Consider the following 19,182-nt stretch of genomic DNA (forward strand, 5'->3'; position numbering starts at 1 on the left):
CTGGCTTCAAACCTGCGTGATCCTCCTGTCTTCACCTCACAAGCGCAGGGATTACAAGCATGTGCCACCACGCCCGGCAAATATGTACTTTTTAGAGAGAGGGTTTATAGTGCTTGCCTAGCATGTGTGAGATCCTAGGTTCAATTTTTAGAAGTGCATCCCCTCAAAACAAATTTGAAAATATGTACTTGTGCTTCCAAAAGGAGGAATTATGCTATATTAAGAAACAGAATGAAAACATAGTTGAACTGTTCCCACATAAGCACCAATTTTATTCCAAATAATAACATAATTTTAAGAAAGATTTTCCCAAAATATTTTTATAAAAAGTAACTCATGTCATAAATTCTGCAAATGCCAACTTGTATATCAGTAATACCTCAGTTAACTGAAATTCTAAAAATTCCATAGTTTCTACAGATTTCACTTTAAAAATCAAAAAACTTTCTAGTTATCTTTCATGATAAATGATGCTACTGATAACTTTACTTAGTAGAATTTTAGTTACTTTGGTGATTTTGATACTTTTACAAACAAGCAGCACATATATATTTATAAACAAGCCAGTCTAATGACCTGCATTGGAGACTAGGGAGTTGCATTTTGTTAAACCCAAATTGAACAGAGTTGAATTTAGGTTAATACAGAGAAAGGCATGCTCAGGGTGTGTCGTCCTTTGTATTTCTTGAAGCATCAGATGAATAGTAAAGAGTTCAAAGAGCTTCTTATTACTCCTGTAAAAAGAAAATGAGTAGATTATTTAATTACACATACTTGGGAAGTTTATCTGTAATGAACTTGAGAGAAAACTTATATGTAAATGTGAGGAAACAGCATTTGTTTTTAAAAATAGTAGAGAAATTAGCCGACTAAAGGAATTAAGATGCTGAGACAAACAAAACAGTTTTATGAGACAGGCCTGAAGTAGAAAAGCACTACAGAAAAAAAAAAGAGTATTTTATAGTCCTGAAAACTGTACAATATTTACTATTAGAAAATGAGGACTCTTTTTCCCCCTAAAGCTAGAAATCGTAAAATATTTAATCGTCCTAAATAAGCTAGCTATTAAAGGAGGAGGATGTTGGTTTACCTTCAGACTTAGCTCCATAATTCTATATTTTTTCTTTTCTTCCCCCTCCTTCCTCCTTCCTTCCCTCCCTCCCTCTTTCTCTCTCTCTCTTCTCCTTCCCTCCCTCTTTTCCCTCTTTTTCTTTTTGATATTGGAGATTAAACCTAATTTTATCTTTATGGTCTTAAGTATTTAAGACTTGTTTGAGCATTAGCTATTCCCAATCCTCTTATTCTTAAAGTCTGAAATGAAGCTAAGCTACAAAACACATCAGAAAGAGTAAAAGGTTTTGGACCAAGAATACAACCATACTTTGGATCTACTTTTTAAAAACCCCATGAAACAAGAAGAAAAAAGAATTAAACCTAGGTAATGTTAATATAGCTTCAAGTCACCACATGATAACTGCAATAGATCTTAAAAATTTACTGATTACAAATCAAGAGAATCATGGTACACTCTGAAATTGATAAGCTTCACTGATACCAGGCCAAAACTAATAATTGGGTGAATTGAGAACAATGTTCTAATTTGGCAGTTAACCATTTACTTCAGTGTACTAGGCATGGCACCAAACAAAACTTAGATATCCACTTATCCATACCCACAGCCTTTTTGAAGATGCCTTGCATTTGCTATTCAAGTATACGGAGGCCTGGTAAAGTATCTAAGTTCTCTACCATGGAAATCATAGGTGAGAGGATAGGGCCAAGAAAAGAGGTGAACCCAAATCAAAACTTCACTGTGATGAGAAGGAGCCCAGACGAGTGCCCATATGTGCCTCGAAGAGAACACAGACGCCACCACATTCAAGGAAAAGCCTATAATCCATGCCCTTAACTTATATTTCAAAAACTAGTCAGACCATGTTTAAATCAGGGGAAAGAAGAAAGAGGGAAAGCTCTTGACCCTCACAGTAAGATCCAAGCCAGCAGCAGCAGGAGACCGAGCTACTGAAGTCATCTGAAATCTCTTTGGCCTGCTTCATTCTCATTCCCGAAACGCACTCTCGTACATTCATAAGGAATTACAAGATATGTCCTTACTCTCTTATTTATCTTATGGTCTCACGGAATACCAATCCTGATTTGTTCTGATATTACCACCTGAATGCCAGAAACTGCTTTTAGTTTTCTATACTGCCCGTCTACGGTCATTTAAAGTTTGCTTATCTTAACTGAACTGCAGTAACAATTCAATGATCTAAGATAAATAGTCTAATTCTATCATCAAACATATGGTCTTAGGTACATGTCGATAGTCGTTAATATTCCAAATCTATGAACTGGGAATGTTGATTTAATAATACAAGTTGGATAGGTATGGGATTCAGAAAGGCCTACATGATCAGAATGAGGTATCTTTTCATAAAAGTGTATCAGAAGCAATTCTTACTTGATTTTGGAAAGTTTCTGTAGGATAATACTGAGCTTCTCTAGGATTGGAAGATCAAGCTTAGGCGTTCGAAGCAGCACAGAACAAGTGCGAAAAAATGAGGAATTGCTGCAGGCTTCCAGGAAAGGCTGCAAGGATTCTGAAAAACAGACCGCCAGCGCTTGACTGTTAGGAAGTAGCTAAAAAGGAAAATGAAAAGAAAACCAGACCCGCGTTAGCTACGCATAAATACTTAGATTTCCATTCATTCCATTTAAACTCCGGAGCCAAAATTACCTGAAAAACTCAAACATCCACCGGCTCTTGATGAATGTCACAAATCAAAGAGATTATTTTCCCTAACATCAAATTTCTTTGAGGTAAAATTTAATAGAAATACCTTGTTTCAAAGAGGGAAGCAAATTCTTCAGTATGCCCCGAATTATACACTCAGTTTAGGTAACTGGCAGCAAGAAATTCTGTTAAAGTAGTAAGTTGAAAAACCAAAACAAGCTGGGCGTGGGGAGCACGTTTGTAATCCCAATACTTGGAGGGCTGATACAGGAGGACTGCAGGTTCGAAGCCAGCCTCAGCTAGTTAGTGAGGCCCTCGGCAACTTAGTGAGACTCTTTCAAAGTAAAGAATTAAAAAAAAAAATAGGGTTAGGGGTATAGCTCAGAAGTAGAATGTCCCTGGCTCAATCCCCAGTACTGAAAAAAAAAAAGAATAAATAAATAAAATAAAAAAACCAAAACAAAGCCAAAAACGTTCTAAATTTGAGAATCTTCCTTGAGTATTAATGAAAATTTATGTAATCACTAGATATAACTTTTTTTTCTTTTTTTCTGTTTTTTGCAGGTCTAGAGATGGAACCCAGAGGCATTTGACCTCCAAGCTATACCCCCTGCCCTATTTTTTATTCTTTATTTTGAAACAGGGTCTCACTAAGTTGCGAAGGGCCTAAGTAGCTGTGGCTGTCCACGAACCACGATCCTCTGGTCTCAGCCTCCTGAATGCTGGGATTACAAGCGTGCACCACCACGCCCGGCTTAGAGAGAACTTTTTGAACATGAAAGCTGAGGAGGTCCACTTCTGAGTATCTTTCCAAAGCAGAAACCACAGTAATATATGCACATCCATATTTATAGCAGCACAAATCACAGTAGCCAAATTATGGAACCAACCTAGATGTCCATCAACAGATGAACAGATTACAAAATTATGGGACATACACACATAATTTTAATTATGGAATTCTACTCAGCATTAAAGAACAAAATATGGTCTTTTGCAGAAAACTGGATGGACCTGGAGAAATTATGTTCAGTGAGATTAGCCAGTCATAGGAGTGAGGGGTCATATGTCTTCTCTCATATGCGGAATCAGGTGGGTAATCAGGGTACCAGAGGGAGTTCAGAAAATGGAGAAACTCCAGGGAGCCGGGAGGTGGTCTAGGGGAAAGGGAGGAGGGAGGACCAATGAAGAAATCACTTCTGCTCAAATGATGCTCATGTGGAGAAGAGCGATGTGAACCTCAATACCCTGCGTGGGGAAGGAGGGGGGAATGGGGATGGAGCCAGGGAAAAGCCCACCAATAGCTGGTGCATGTATGTTATGTCACCGTTGCTATCAACTATATTATGATGTGAGACTATAATGCACCAATAAAGTATTTTTAAAAGCAGAAGAGGAAAAATTCATTAAAGATTAAAAAAAAGCAACAAATAAGCATCTATGTAAAAATAAAGCTAAAGCCAGGTGCAGTGGCACACACCTGTATTCCTGCATTCCTAGTACCTGGGAGACTGAGACAGGAAGGCCAAAGACCACAGGTTTGAGGACAGCCTCAACAATTTAGTAACACCCTATTTCAAAATAAAAAATAAAATAGGACTGTGGGTGCTGCTTGGAGGTAGAATGCAATCTTGGAGGTAGACTGCCAGAGAACTCAATCCTCAGTACTACACAGATACACACAAATTAAATGTTTATGTATAAATAAAACTAAAGCTGGGTGCAGTGGTGCATGCCTATAATCTCAGTACTTGGGAGGCTGAGACAGGTAGATTTCTGGTTCGAGGCCAGCCTCAGCAACTTAGCAAGACTCTGTTTCAAAATAAAAATAAAACAGATCTTGGGGTATAGTTCAGAGGTAGAATGTCCAGTACCCACTCCCCCACAAAAAATACAAAGTCCTGGAAACAAAACAAGTAAAATAAAAAGCAGATGCTGAACTTAGAAGGAGAAGTTCCTTTGTAATGTATCTGCTACAAGACTGATATCATTACTATAAAAGACCTATTATAAATCAACTAGAAAAGACATGTCTAGTATTTTTAATAATGAGCAAAGAGCATAAACAACCAACATACAGTAGAACATGGTGAATATATCCAAATTCATTAAGAATAAAGTAACTGGAATTTGATAAATTTGTTATCAAAAGTCTTAAGTGTATATCCTTTGGTTCAGCAATTCTACCTCTAAGAATAGGTCTGACAAAGATGTATGCAAAAGTTTATGAATGTGAATCATAGTTTAAAAGCCCCTTTACACTTGTTCTGAGTTTATTATAAAATAATGTATAAAAACGCTTTTTGAAATATAAGTAACTATTACTGGCTGTTACAGAAACTTGAAAAGAAACAAATTACACAAAAATGATAAATTGTGGTTTTAAAATAGTTTCTTTTATAAGAAGCCTCTGTAAAAAACTCAGAGACTCCCAAAATAAACACAGGCCTCATTCCAAATACAGATAAGTTATTTGCCATAAAAGATATAAAAATGATAGCTATGTATTCATTTTGCTTTGTTTGACCCTATAACACAACCTGAAAGGCTTGAAAGTCAGTATCTTGATAATGTACTAATTTAAATAAACTATAAAAGCAACAAAACCCAAAATAATTAGGTAAAAAAAATGAAGGGTAGTGTGTGTTACCTACCGATGGAGCTCTAAGACACAATGGTTATGTGCTCTCTACATAAAGCCAAGCAAAAAGAGTGTGATAACAAGACTCATTACTTTCACAACAGTTGTGTAACTGAAGTATGGTCTAAATAGAGTTGTCTGAGTCGTGCACATACCTGCACACCTGAGTGTACAAGTATATCTCCATTGCAGTTACACAGGCTCTTCTTAAAGACTAAAAATTTAGGTTACAGACATAGTACACAACCCACAAATAGAATTATAAATATGTCGATAGAAATTTTGAGCTAATGCATTAAATTATACAGTTTTCCTATTTCAGATTCTGAGACCTGATTCTTGTGAACTATGAACAAGAAAGTTTACTGCTGTATGGCTAACAGAATTGAAGCCAAGAGGTGAAGAAAAATTCTGAGCCATGATCAGAAAGATCACTGAAGGCTCTTAACATACCCGACATACCCCACAATCCACAATATCAATGTTTTAAATCTGAAAGCCTAAAAAGCACAAAAGAGAGAACACACATTTGAATACTACAAAAGCATAAATACTTATTTTCTTTAGTATGTAAATTTGGTCTTGGCATGAACCAAATACACATCTAAAGGCTATTATAAAAAATACCAATAAAGCCAGGTGCAGTGGTATATGTCTGCAGTCCCAGTACTAGGGACACAGTACTAGAACATGCACGGGAGGTTTGCACATTCAAGGACAGCCCCAGCAGTTTAGCAAGACTCTCAGCAACCTAGTAAGACCCTGTTTCTAAACAAAAAATAAAAACGGGGAGCTGAGGGTATAGGTCGGGGGTAGAATGCCCCTGCATCCAATCCCCAGTATAGAAAGAGAGAAAAGAAAAAAAAGAAGAAAGGGGGGAATGGAGGAAGAAAAATCTTACATTATTGCCAAATAGGTGAACTTCTTTATATGACTTTTATAATGCAAAAAGCCAAGACCACTCAAATATATCAGCAAACTTAAAAAGTAAAGCTTGTAGCCGGGCATGGTGGCGCACGCTTGTAATCCCCGCGCTTGGGAGGCTGAGACAGGAGGATCGCGCAGGTTCGAAGCCAGCCTCAGCTACTTAGTGAGGCTCTCAGCAACTTAGTGAGACCCTGTTTCCAAATAAAGTATAAAAAAATAGGTCTCGGAGTATAGTCCAGAGGTAGAAAAGCCCCTGGATTCCACCCCCAGTAACACACACACACACACACACACACACACACACACACAGTAAAGCTTGTAAAGGTCTTTTAGAAGTAAAAAGGCTCATTGGCTGTTAACTTGAGTTCCCATCTCATTTGTAAAGGTGTGAGACACACAAAACAGAAAAGAAGTTCTGGGATTCTTTTGTATGTGGTATTGGGGATTAAAGCCAGCAGCAGTCTACCACTGACTGAAGTACACCCTCAGCCCTTTTTATTTTGAAACAGGGCTCACTAAGTTACTATGGGCTGGTGTGGAACTTTCAATCCTCCAGCCTCAGTCTCCCAAGTACTGGGATTATAGGTGTACACCAACACACCAGGCTCTGAGAGTCTCAAATGAGGTAGGTTACAAGGTTGAAACACTATATTTTTTGGGTTTTTTTTTTTTTTTTTTTGGTGGTACTGGGGGTGGAACCCTTCTACCTCCGGGCTACACTCCCAGACCTATTTTATATTTTATTTAGAAACAGGGTTTAAGTCAGCGAGGCTGGCTTCGAACCCATACGATCCTCCTGTCTCCGCCTCCCAAGCGTGAGGATTACAAACGTGCCTCACCACGCCTGGCAAAACATTACAGTTTTAATATTTTAACAGAAAATATACCTTTTGGGCTTAGAAAAATTTCAATTTGAATAAACTTGATGTTATGGACTGAATGTATCCCATCAAAATTCCTTTTCTGAAATTCTTTTTTTTTAATTTATTTTATTGAAAGTAAATGTTATACATTTAATCTGCATTTGGTGCCCTCTCCCTCACCTCGTTTCCCTCCCCCACTCCCGATACTTAATACCCAGGCTAACCTTGCTATATTCGTACTTTTATACCTATTTGGAAATAGCCGCTCATCAATCAAGTTCAGCCTCCTTCCTCTCTTAGTTTTCCATTCAAACTTTGCTGAGATTTCCCTTCCATTATCTGGAATCCCTCTGGTATCCCCAATGCTCACTCGTTTGGGCAAATTAGAGGAAACATATGTCCCTTCTCTTTCTGTGTTTGGCTGATCTCACTTAACATAATGCTTTCCAGCCCTTTCCATCTTCTTACAAATGACGTGATTTTGTTCTTCTTTATAGCTGAATAGAATTGCATTGTATGTATTTCCCATAACTTTGCAAACCATTCATCTGTTGATGGGGGCCTAGGTTGTTTCCAAATTTTGGCTATTACAAATTGTGCTGCTATGAACATAGGTATGCATATGTTGCTGTAGTTCTCTGTTTTCAACCCCTTTGGAAAAATACCCAGGAGTGGTAAAGCTGGATCATATGGTTCTAATTCTAAAGTGATGGTACAGGAGGTAGTGTCTTTGGGAGGTGATTAGGTCATGAGAGTGGAACCTTCATAAATGGGATTAATATTTGCTATGGTCTGCACATTTGTGTCTCCCCCAAATTGAGATGCTGAAGCCTACACTCCCCCCCATAATTAGATTACCACTAAGAATGTCCAGTTGACCTCTGACTTCTCTGAAACAACAGTAAACGACTAAGGCAATAAAGCTATGTTACAAACATAATCTATGTGTTGTAGAGAAAGTAAGTATTAACTTTCAACCACTGACAGGAAAAAGTAAAGAAACCACGAAGTAATTTTCTAAAATCAACACCACTGTTACTATATGATATGTACCCATACCAAAAATAGGTACAATCTTAAAGATAAATATATAAATTGTGCTCATAAGATAAATGGCTAGATAAATCAAGATGCAGATTTTAATTTATACTCCAAGAAATGCATTTTGTCAGCTTTCAAGAAGCAATACCTATACTGATGACAGTTTTCATATCTGAACAGATGAACCTAGAAGAAGGACACAGGAGGAGAAAAGAAAAAGGAAATTACTCAGTAGGATCACTAATAAGATTATCACAAAGCACCCAGTGAGGTAGGCAACCTACTGCTTCTACTGTAAAGAACTGGTCTCTTCCAAATTACAACCCAACATACAGAATCTATCAACAAAATGCCGTTAAAAAATTAAAATGTTAATAAAGGCATACAAAATACAAGTCTACATGTTTAATTATTATTAGACTCAACAGACATAAGTACTGTCAAATTACTCCACAGAACCGGATGTGGTAGTGCACGCTTGTAATCCCAGTACTTGGGAGGCTGAGATAGGACCACTGGTGCCTCAGCTACATAGTGAGGCCCTCCACAACTTAGTGAGACCCTATTTCAAAATAAAGAATAAAAAATAGAGCTGGGGGTGTAGCTCAGAGGCAGAATGTCCCTGGGTTCAATTCCTAGTTTTCCCCAACCCTGCAAAAAAAAAATTACAGATTTCCACCCTCAGTTTCTATATAATTCTATATGATCTAGTAAAGCTCCAGCCCTGTAGAACACATCAACACAATGCTTTGAAACACGGCATTCCACTCATAGCTGAAACCAGTGTCCAATATTGAGGTAAGATCAGTCATCCACAAATTCAGATTCTCCTGAGTCTACTGAGGTTTCTTTTCTATAATCTTTAAAAGAAGGCATGTGAAAATTAAATATGCTTTAGTCAGACATCCAAGATTTACCCATGTCTAATCTTCCAAAAGCTTCCTGTCATTAAAAACAATAGGATTTCCATAGTAATCAGCATTAGAAATTACTTTACTCAATTTGAGTAAGAGTTGGATTCGAGAGTAACGTGAATAAGGGTAAATAAACATGAAAGACTGAACACCTGTTGACTAATCCAATGCAATTTCACCAGATCTGAATTTGTGGTACTACAAAGTCATTTCACTCAAGTAGGCCAACGATTTCATAAAATTACATTTAATTTTTCTTTCACTACAAGGGGAAAGACTTCATCTCTATTAAACATATAGAGAAAGTAATTTATGATAGATATTTGTGTCTGGTAGAATTTTTTCTCATAAAAATAAAAAGTAATGTGAAACAAGTTCAAACTTTAATCACTCAAACAGGTAATACTCAAAACTTTATGTTCTATTCCTTTTATTTGTATAGTGATATACAAAACTCCCAGATTACTTACCTAGGTGGCCAGATATTCCAGTATCTGAACAATTACAAATGGCTAAAAATACTGATAAAATATATTAGAAAACATTTGTTATTTTGGAGTAGGAAATGAAAGCCAGGAAAACCCAACTACTGTGCTATGTAAGAATGAGCCCTGGCTGTGCATCTCAATTTGACCTCTGTCTAGCTGTCTAGCTGTGGAATCCCTAAAGAAGTTACTAAATCTCCTCCCTCCCTTCCTCTTTTCCTTTATCTGTCTCTCTCTCCTCTTCCCCTCTTTCCTTGGTTCTAGGGGCTGAACCCAAAGGCATTCTGCCTCCAAGCTACACCCCCAGTCCTAGTGTGTGTGTGTGTGTGTGTGTGTGTGTGTGTTTATGTATGTATTTGTATGTGTGTGTGTTTTACTGAGGATGGAACCCAGGAGCCTTCTACCTCTGGGCTACACTCCCAGATTTATTTTATATTTTATTTCGAAACAGGGTCTAAGTTGCTGAGAGGATCGAACCTGGGCGATCCTCCTGTCTTAGCCTCCCAAGTACTGGGATTTCAAGCATGTGCCACCACGCCTGGCTCTATTTTATTTTTAAACAGAGTCTCACTAAATTGCTAATGCTGTCCTTGAACCTGTGATCCTCCTGCTTCAGCCTCCAAAGTACTGGGATTACAAGCATGTGCCACAACAAAATTAGCCCAGCTAATTTTTCTAAGACTCAGTTTCCCTTCAGGTCTCCTTCACAGGGATGTTGAAAAGGAAAAAGAAAACAATACTATATACAGAAGTGAATTGAAAATATACAACTACTTGCCAACTGTACTTAAGTGAAAGCATACCCATGCTTTGCATCCAAGCACGGGGAAGCTGCCCACAGCAGTACCAAACCCATGGGTTGCTTACTACCATGTGTAGCAATGGCTTTCCACTTTAAGTTTCCACCTGTGGAGGACATAAACGTTTTTAAAAAGTGTTGTAGAGGGAACAGGGCACAGAGAAGAGGGAAGACTGCAAAATAATTATTTAAGTACAATGGCTACTTGTTTTAAGTCAAGAAGCCACACAGGGTTCAAAGAGCAATGCCAATGGAAGAAAAAGGAAGCAAAGTAAAATATTTATGTTCAAGAGCTCAGGATGTAGTTCAGTGGTAGAGCTTTCCTGGCGTGTGTGGGTCCTAGGTTCAATTCCCAACACCTCAAAAAAAAATTATGTTCAGCATCCCTATACAGTATCCGTCCTAAATTAGAAGAGGAAGCTAGAACTTGTTATACTATTAAAAACAACAAAGAAGCCAGGCGTGGTGGCGCATGCTTGTAATCCCAGCATTCGGTAGGCTGAAACAGGAGAATCGTGGTTCAGGGACAGCCTCAGCTACTTAGTGAGGCCCTTTGCAATTCTGTGAGACCCTGTTTCAAAATAAAGAATAAAAAATAGGGCTGGGGGTGGAGTTCAGAGGCAGAACGCCCCTGGGGTCCATCCCCAGTAAAAAACAAAAACAGAAACAAAACCCAGCAGAGAAAAAAAAAATCCCAGACCCCAAAATATCACAAATACGAGTTAAACAGATTAGACATCTACACAGTAGACGTACTCCTGCCCTGCCTTCTATCCCTCCAATAAAACAGGAGGGACGGAGAGGCAACAATAAAAATATTTCTGTCATTATTCTTGCTTTATATAGAGATACATGTGATGATCTCACTCCCTCTAAGTACACAAGAAATATATGATTAGATCTGCTGGAATGACAGGACAAAAGGGAACAGAGAAAGGGACTCAAAGAGGCAGCGTTTGCAGGGTGTGCTCACATAATAGATGGCCGCTGGAAACCGGGATCCGGTAATGAATACCTGGACAAAGGGGTAGATTTTAGCTCTTTGTGATTAAGTATTAGTGACCCAATTATACAAGATCAGAATATTTTAAGCATTTATATTATAAAATGCAACAGAGAGGACTTATATAATCAGACCAAAGACAGAAACAATATCACACTTTCATTTTCTTTATATATACAAAATTTAAAAACTTACTAGATTCTACTGTCATCTGAAGCAAGCTGTCAATGACATTAGACAAGAGTCCTTTACTGGATATTCTCAAATGACCTAATATTACTGGAACAGCTTGATACTCCAAAAACAAGATTTTTCCTTCATCTGTCTTCAAGTCCAAACAAAGAGAATCAAATGCCTGAGCCAGGTAATCAGCTAAAAAAAAAAAAAAAAATCATCTGCTTATCAGTAGTCAAACTGGTAATCAGAAACAAAGTAAAAAGAGAAAATCATCACTCAAAAATTAAATGACAAGAGACCACAGGCTAAGTTTAGATTCATTTCCCCTCTTAATTTGTTAGAATGCAAATAGTGAAGGGCAAAAAAACCGTATTACATTATGATAGGGAAATTTTCATTTAGAATTTTCATATTTTAGTACTTAAATATAAGTTGTGTTTACTTTCCAGGCCTGATTGTAACTGTCATATACTTCCAAAAAATTAAACATCATTAGTAGTTCTACAAATATAAGATTATATTTTTTGAGCAGGGTATGGTGGTGCCTGGCTCTAATCCTAGTACTTGGGAGGCTGAGACAGGAGGGTTGTAGGTTTGAGTTGCTTCAGCAACTTACAGAGACTCTGTTTCAAAATAAAAAGGGCTGGTGGAATAGCTCAGAGGTAGAATGCCCCTTGGTTGAATTCCCAAAACACACACACATAGAGTTATTATTTTCTTAATGCTTACCTATTTTAAAGTATATATTTATATAAACTTGCTAAATAGGTTTTATGTAAATATTCCTGACTTTAAAAAAATCAAACAGTAGTCCATTCAGAGATAACTTCAGAAAACATATTGGATACACTCCAATACATACTTTTTGTGATATATCTATCACAAGAATAAAAGAAATTGAGTGTAGTAGCACATACTTGTAATCCCAATACTTGGTAGACTGAGACAGGAGGATGGCAGGTTCGAGGCTAGCCTCAGTTATTTAAGTGAGGCCCTCTGCAACTTAGTGAGATCTGTTTTTTTTTTTTTTTAAAAAAAGGCTGGAGGTATAGCTCAGAGGTAGAATGCCACTGGATTCCATCCCCAGTACCAAAAAATTAAAAAAAACAAAACAGCAAAATTTTGCCAATGCCACTGCTACAATGATACCTAGTGGATCAGATACCCTGGAACTCTTTTTAAAGACATTCCACAGATGACTGGCAAGCCTCTAAAGTGAGGACTGATAAGCACTAACCAATGCAAATAAACTATTATATACCTGCATCATTACACTTTACTATACCAATAAAAATGAAGCATTACTCTAAGCTACAGTGGGTTTTTTTGTTTTTGTTTTTTGGTGGTACTGGAGATGGAAGTCAGAGGCATTCTATTCCCAAGCGACACCCCCAGCCCCATATATTTTATTTTTTTCCGGATCTTTATTTGAAACAGGGTCTCACTAAGTTGAGGAGGGCCTCACTAAGTAGCTGAGGCTGTCCGCGAACCGCAATCCTCCAGTCTCAGCCTCCCAAATGCTGGAATTACAAGCGTGTGCCACCACACCCGGTTTAAACTACAATTTTTAAGTGTGACCTATACCAGTTTTCTTTTCTCTTCTTCTTTTTTTTTTTTTTTTTGTGGTACTGAGGCTTGAACCCAGGGGCATTCTACCTCTGAGCTATGCCCCAGACCTATTTTTTTTATTCTTTATTTTGAAACAGGGGCTCAGTGAGTTGCAAAGTGCCTCACTAAGGAGCTGAGGCTGTCTGCGAACCAGCGATCTTCCCTGTCTCGGCCTCCCCTAGTACTGAGATTACAAGCCTGTGCCACCACGCCCGGCTCCTATACCAGTTTTCTAAGATCTTTCATAAAACTATTCAAAGGAATAAAAAACTTTTCATGCTATTTACATAATACTAAACTACTTTTTCTACTGAGATTTCTGTTTAAAGGAGAAAGCAAAATGCCTTGAAATACACTGAAAGCATGGCAAAATTATCACTTAAAACGCACTACCTTCTTGCTTTGTGATGCAGTTTTTTCTTTGCTGGTTCAGCTCAAATAAATATTAATGAAACAATTAGAATCCTATTTATTAAGAATGAAAAGTTGAGAATGACTTATATGAAATTAAAATATAGATGAAAGAATTTTGAGAAATTAAGATCAGTGCCTGAGTCCATTTAAAGAGATTTTACTTTTGGTAGAACTCAGTTCAGGAACATGAATGTTACTGTACTTAATTTTATATTTAAAAATAAGCATGGCAAATAAACAAATATTGAGTTGCTAGAATTGTGTTCAAACTTTTTTTTTTTTTTTTTTTGGTGGTACTGGGGTTCCTGGAAGCCCTTCTACCTCTGGGCTACACTCCCAGACCTATTTTATACTTTTTTTAAATTTTGGAAACAGGGTCTCTTAAGCCAGCGGGGCTAGCTTTGAGTGCGATCCTCCTGTCTCCGCCTCCCAAGTGCGGGGATTACAAGCGTGAGCCACCACGCCTGGCTTGTCTTTTTTTTTTTTTTTTTAAGTATACTTATAGCATTTAAGTATACTTGTGCATTTACACACACATTAGCAACAGCACAAACAGAAGAGTATACGTGAATCTCCCCAGTCCTAAGGAACACATCTGATCACAGCACCACCTGCTGTATTCAACAGAAATTACTTCATCTCAATATGTTCATGATTAAGCAGAGTCAACACTATTTTGTATTTTTTAACTTTACAAGCTTAAAAATTATCCTTTAAAAATTTTAGTGGGTAGGAAAATAGTATTTGGTTATTTTTTTTCAAGAGTAACCTTATCTTTAAGAGATAAATGAAATTATGTCACTTTAATTTCTCTAATGAAAATTTTCTAAAAAAGACCAATTTATCTTCCAAGAGAATATTTTTTAAATTTTCAGTTACTAATTATAATAAAAACATTTTTTCTTTTCATAAATATGCTATATTATTGAGTTTTTAATAAGGTTTTGACTTTTAAAATGTAACCTTTTTATTCTTTACCAAAAGTTGATCTATTGACCATACTCACTATAAAATACGGTAGAAATTAGGCCATAGCTGGGCGTGGTGGCACACGCTTGTACCAGCATTTGTGAGGCCGAGCCAGGAGGATTACGGTTCATGGACAGCCTCAACTACTTAGTGAAGCCCTCTGCAACTCAGTGAGACCCTGTTTCAAAATAAAGAAGAATAGGGCAGGGGCTATAGCTTGGAGGTCGAATGCCCCTGGGTTCCATCCCCACTACCACACACACACACACACACACACACACACACACACACACACACACACATTATTAGGCCAGGCATGGTAACACAGGCTTATAATCCTATTGGGAGGCTGAGGAAGAGGATCACAGGTTTGCAGCCAGCCTCAGCAACTTGTGAGGCCCTCTACAACTTAGTGAGACCCTGTTTCAAATAAAGAATACAACAGGGCTGGGGTGTAGCCTGGAGGCAGAATGCCCCTGGGTTAAATTCCCAGTACCTCCAAAGGAAAAAAAAAATCATTAGAAACTTTGCAGCAATTCGCATGGAAAGGTGAGCTCCACTGCCCTCTGTGAGCCTGCGCTAAGCATGCCACGTGGCCCTAGCAAACTGAATGTGGCAGAAATGGCACCGTGATAAAGACCCTGGCCTCAGGCCAAGGGAGAAAGGCTCTTGTGGTTTGGAGCTGAGAAGTCCCCAGTTGCATGCTGAAAGCTTGGTCCCTAAGCAGCAAGCCCAGAGGTGAGACCTTAGGTAGCGACTGGATCATGAGATTCTGACCTCCTCAAGCAGATGAACCATTTGCTGGAATGTCCACTGAGAGATGAACAGACGGCTTTGAGATGGGACCTAGCTGAAGGAAGGAGGCTGCTGGGGACACCTGGAAGGCCTTGTCTGCTCCCAGCCCCGCCTCTCTCTGCCTCCGGCGGTGGCTGGGGAGCAGCCTGTCTCATTTCACGTGCAGTGCAGTGAAGCCAGCCAACGGTGGGCCGAACCTCTGATACAACAAGCCCCAAAAAACATTTCCTCCTCTAGGTTGCTCTTGTTGGGTAGTTTGATCACAGTGACGGAGATCTGACTAATACAGAGGCCAACCAAAAATAAGGGAGCCCAGACCAGAGCCAGCTGAGCCCAGCCCAAATTTCCCACCCAAAGAATTGTGAACTAGTAAATACAATGTTATTTTAAGTCATTTAGTGTATATTAATTATTATATAGCAGCAGTTATTATATTCTAACAAGACCTTAATATTTTTTTTATGGTACTGGGGGTGGAACCCAGAGGCTTTCTACCTCCGGGCTATACTCCCAGACCTATTTTATATTTTATTTGGAAACAGGGTCTCACTAGGTTGCTGAGAGCCTCACTAAGTAGCTGAGGCTGGCTTCGAACCTGTGCGATCCTCCTGTCTCAGCCTCTCAAGCGTGGGGATTACAAGCGTGTACCACCATGCCCGGCTAACAAGACCTTAATTCTGATCAAGTAAAATCAACTCTTAAAAGTTAAATAATGCCAGGCATCGTGGCACTGACCTGTAAACCCAGTATTTGGGAGGCTGAGTCAGGAGGATCACAGGTTTGCAGCCAGCCTCAGCTATTTAGTGAGGCCCTAATGTGGCTATAAATTCCTGATATTAACCTTTCTTAATCTCTGGTGAATACATTCATTTTTAATGTGTGATTATAGTTTGTTGCTAAAACTGTGTGTGTGAGTGTGTGTGTGTGTGTGTGTGTGTGAGAGAGAGGGGGAGGGTAGGGACAGAGAAACATATAAGTTAGAGAGAGAGAGAGAGAGAGAGAGAGAGAGAGAGAGAGAGAGAGAGAAGGAAACACCTAAGTTCCTCAGACAGGCCTGTGGCTAACTTCATTTTGGACTAATAGTGACTTTCCATAAGTGACTTTTCAAATAGTTACTATTCAGTATATTATTATAATTTTGAGAACCAAGACAAAGCAAAATAACTAAGAAAACAGAATTATATTTAGTTATTTTATTAGTTCCATGCCATTTTGGGTAGCTAAATACAACATACTTCAGAGAAAGTAGTCACACTGTTGTCATCACCTAGTTAAAAAAAAAAAAAAGCCAGGCGTGGTGGCGCACGCTTGTAATCCCCGCACTTGGGAGGCAGAGACAGGAGGATCGCGTTGGCTTAAGAGACCCTGTTTCCAAATTAAAAAAAAAATATATAAAATAGGTCTGGGAGTGTAGCCCGGAGGTAGAAGGGCTTCCAGGAACCCCAGTACCAACCAACAAACAAACAAACGAACAAACAAACACACTACCATTCTGAGTCATAATGGAGCAAAGAGGGAGATAAAAACCTGCTGTTTATTGCTCAACTCCAATGGCATGACTTACTTTAACAAAAATTCTCATAGTTAATAATCCAGAAAGATACGTAGTTGTAGGGACATACTTTAAAAGGTTTTCACTGTGGTCAACTTTGGTGGAAGCTTTTCTCCCCCTCCTTCCCTCCCATCGTTTTCTTTGCAGTGCTGGGAATCAAACCCAGGGCCCAGTGCAGGAAGAATTCCTCCTTCTAGCTGGCTCATTTCCTTACTCACGCTCATATGCCCAGCACCGTGCTAGGTGCAGGGAGAATACAATGGTAAATATTTTCTTCCCTCAGAAGCTTACAAGCTCTTGTGGGGGTAATAAACGTCTACTGTGAAGGGCCAGTCTCTGCTGCCAACTTCTCAACTCTTCTTGTAAGGCAAACCAAGTCGTGGATAATAATAAATAAGCATAGCATGTGAGACAATTTTATTTATAAACAGATGGTGGGCCAAATACACACACACACACACACACACACACACACACACACACACACACAGAGTATCTCTATATATAGATTATATATATGATCTATAGTTTGCCAATCTGGTTCTCTAGTGGAAAATAATTAACTAGCAATTCTGATTTAAGTGGCAAATGGAGCAAGAGGTCCAAGCAAAAGGTGCTATGAGAACAGGATGGAAGAGAATCAACAAAGGCTTCTGGGAGGTGGCAACAATCCCACGAAAGACTTCATTTTCTCAAATTCAGCAAATAAAAGCAGTATTTTATAATCATTACTATCTGATAACTCAAATTTTCATTTTGAAAACTTAAAACACATTTAACTATAAACTAATTGCTTTATTATATACTATTCTCCTATCTGTTTATGAAAAATTATTCTGTAAGTACACTTGAAAGCTTACCTTGAGTGACAGTTTTGAGGACAATTAAGGTTGATAAAAATCTCAATGGCAAATTGGAGCTCTTAAAGAAAACAGCTGTCTTTGGTTTAATCTCCACAGAATGCTCCAAAGAGTTATCCTGAATTCCTTTAATTACCACTCCTTTAAATATGTCTTCACCCAATCTCCTCAATGTGGATGTCATAGTTGAATGCTGTTAAATATAGGTATAATCTCAATAAGTATACTCATGCTCAGAAAACATCTATGATAAATACTGCAATTGAATATATCAACTAAAAGTAAATGGATTTCTTATTATTTAAACAAATAAAACTAAAAGTAAATGAATTTCTTGTTAATTCAAAAAATAAAACGGAAGTAAAAATATGTCTCATTGTTCCACCATCACTGATAAGAGGCTTCTCAGGTGCATCTTACTATATTCACTTACGAAATTGCCTCTAGATTCTAGAGTCTGTCTTCAGCCCACTGACTGTAAATGTCTCCAATGACTGAAAACTTTTTAACAATTTCAAAAGAATAAAACACAGGTTAGAATTATAAAGAATTCTCAGGGAGAATAAATTGAATTTAAAAAATGGGCAAACCAGGAAAACGGCATAGAACAAGCTACCGCTAACATAACATCAGATCTAATGGCTTTCCACATATCTATAAAGAATCAAATGCAAGCCGGGTGTGGTGGCACACACTTGTAATCCCCGCGCTTGGGAGGTGGAGACAGGAGGATCGCGCTGGTTCGAAGCCAGACCTGCTGACTTAAGAGACTCTATTTCCAAAAATAAAAAAGTATAAAATAGGTCTGGGAGTGTAGCCCGGAGGTAGAAAGGCTTCCAGGAATCAAATGGAAGAAAACCAAACCATTCAAACTGCTGCAGATGAGAATGTTTAAGCCTAGAAATTATTTAAAATTTCCTTTGTTATGATCCAATTTTTCAGTCCCGTGATCTGAATTTTATAATGGTTTCCTCATTTGCATGTACATTTGTGAACAACTGGTTTCCTACTCAGTATTAGTCCTGCAATATTTCAACTGTTAAAGCAGACACAGATATATTGAGTTTTTATAGGTATCAAAAGCTGAATGATTGCGGTGCAATCTAACCTGAATATATTGCCACTAAGATTTTAATATCATTAGGGAAAGGTAACACATATGATTCAAATCTCAGTCTAAAGTTATAACAGATAGAAATAATTCAAAATTCTTATATCAATTATGTTAACATGACAAGACTGCAGAATTTTACTTTTGTTTTTAAAATTATCGCTAATACTTTATACAAATTCATAATGGGAAATGTTTTTCATTTCTTAAATACATGTGTGGATACTATTTCTCTGTCATTGACAAAGAGGAAAATAAACATACAAAATATAAATTTTTTTATTGT

General features: G+C 38.0%; 1 protein-coding gene across 5 annotated transcripts in view; it reads right to left on the reverse strand.

Moving 5' to 3' along the window:
- Nucleotides 1–568: 568 nt before the first annotated feature.
- Nucleotides 569–19,182, reverse strand: part of CCDC138 (coiled-coil domain containing 138) — a gene marked incomplete at both ends in the record, with an annotated part of 50,398 nt that continues 31,784 nt past the window's right edge. For 4 of the 5 annotated variants that reach the window (XM_080711637.1, XM_080711636.1, XM_080711635.1 and 1 more), the window contains 3 exons: nt 694–734; nt 11,606–11,782; nt 17,786–17,978. In XM_080711637.1, the coding sequence (XP_080567763.1) occupies nt 694–734; nt 11,606–11,782; nt 17,786–17,978 (411 nt within the window). Of the gene's footprint in view, nt 735–2,464; nt 2,604–11,605; nt 11,783–17,785; nt 17,979–19,182 lie in introns of all 5 variants that reach the window. The other variant, XM_080711633.1, reaches the window with a different exon arrangement.

This window comes from Muscardinus avellanarius, assembly GCF_963383645.1.
Source record: "Muscardinus avellanarius genome assembly, chromosome: 15".
In the NCBI taxonomy this organism is placed as follows: Eukaryota; Metazoa; Chordata; class Mammalia; order Rodentia; family Gliridae; genus Muscardinus; species Muscardinus avellanarius.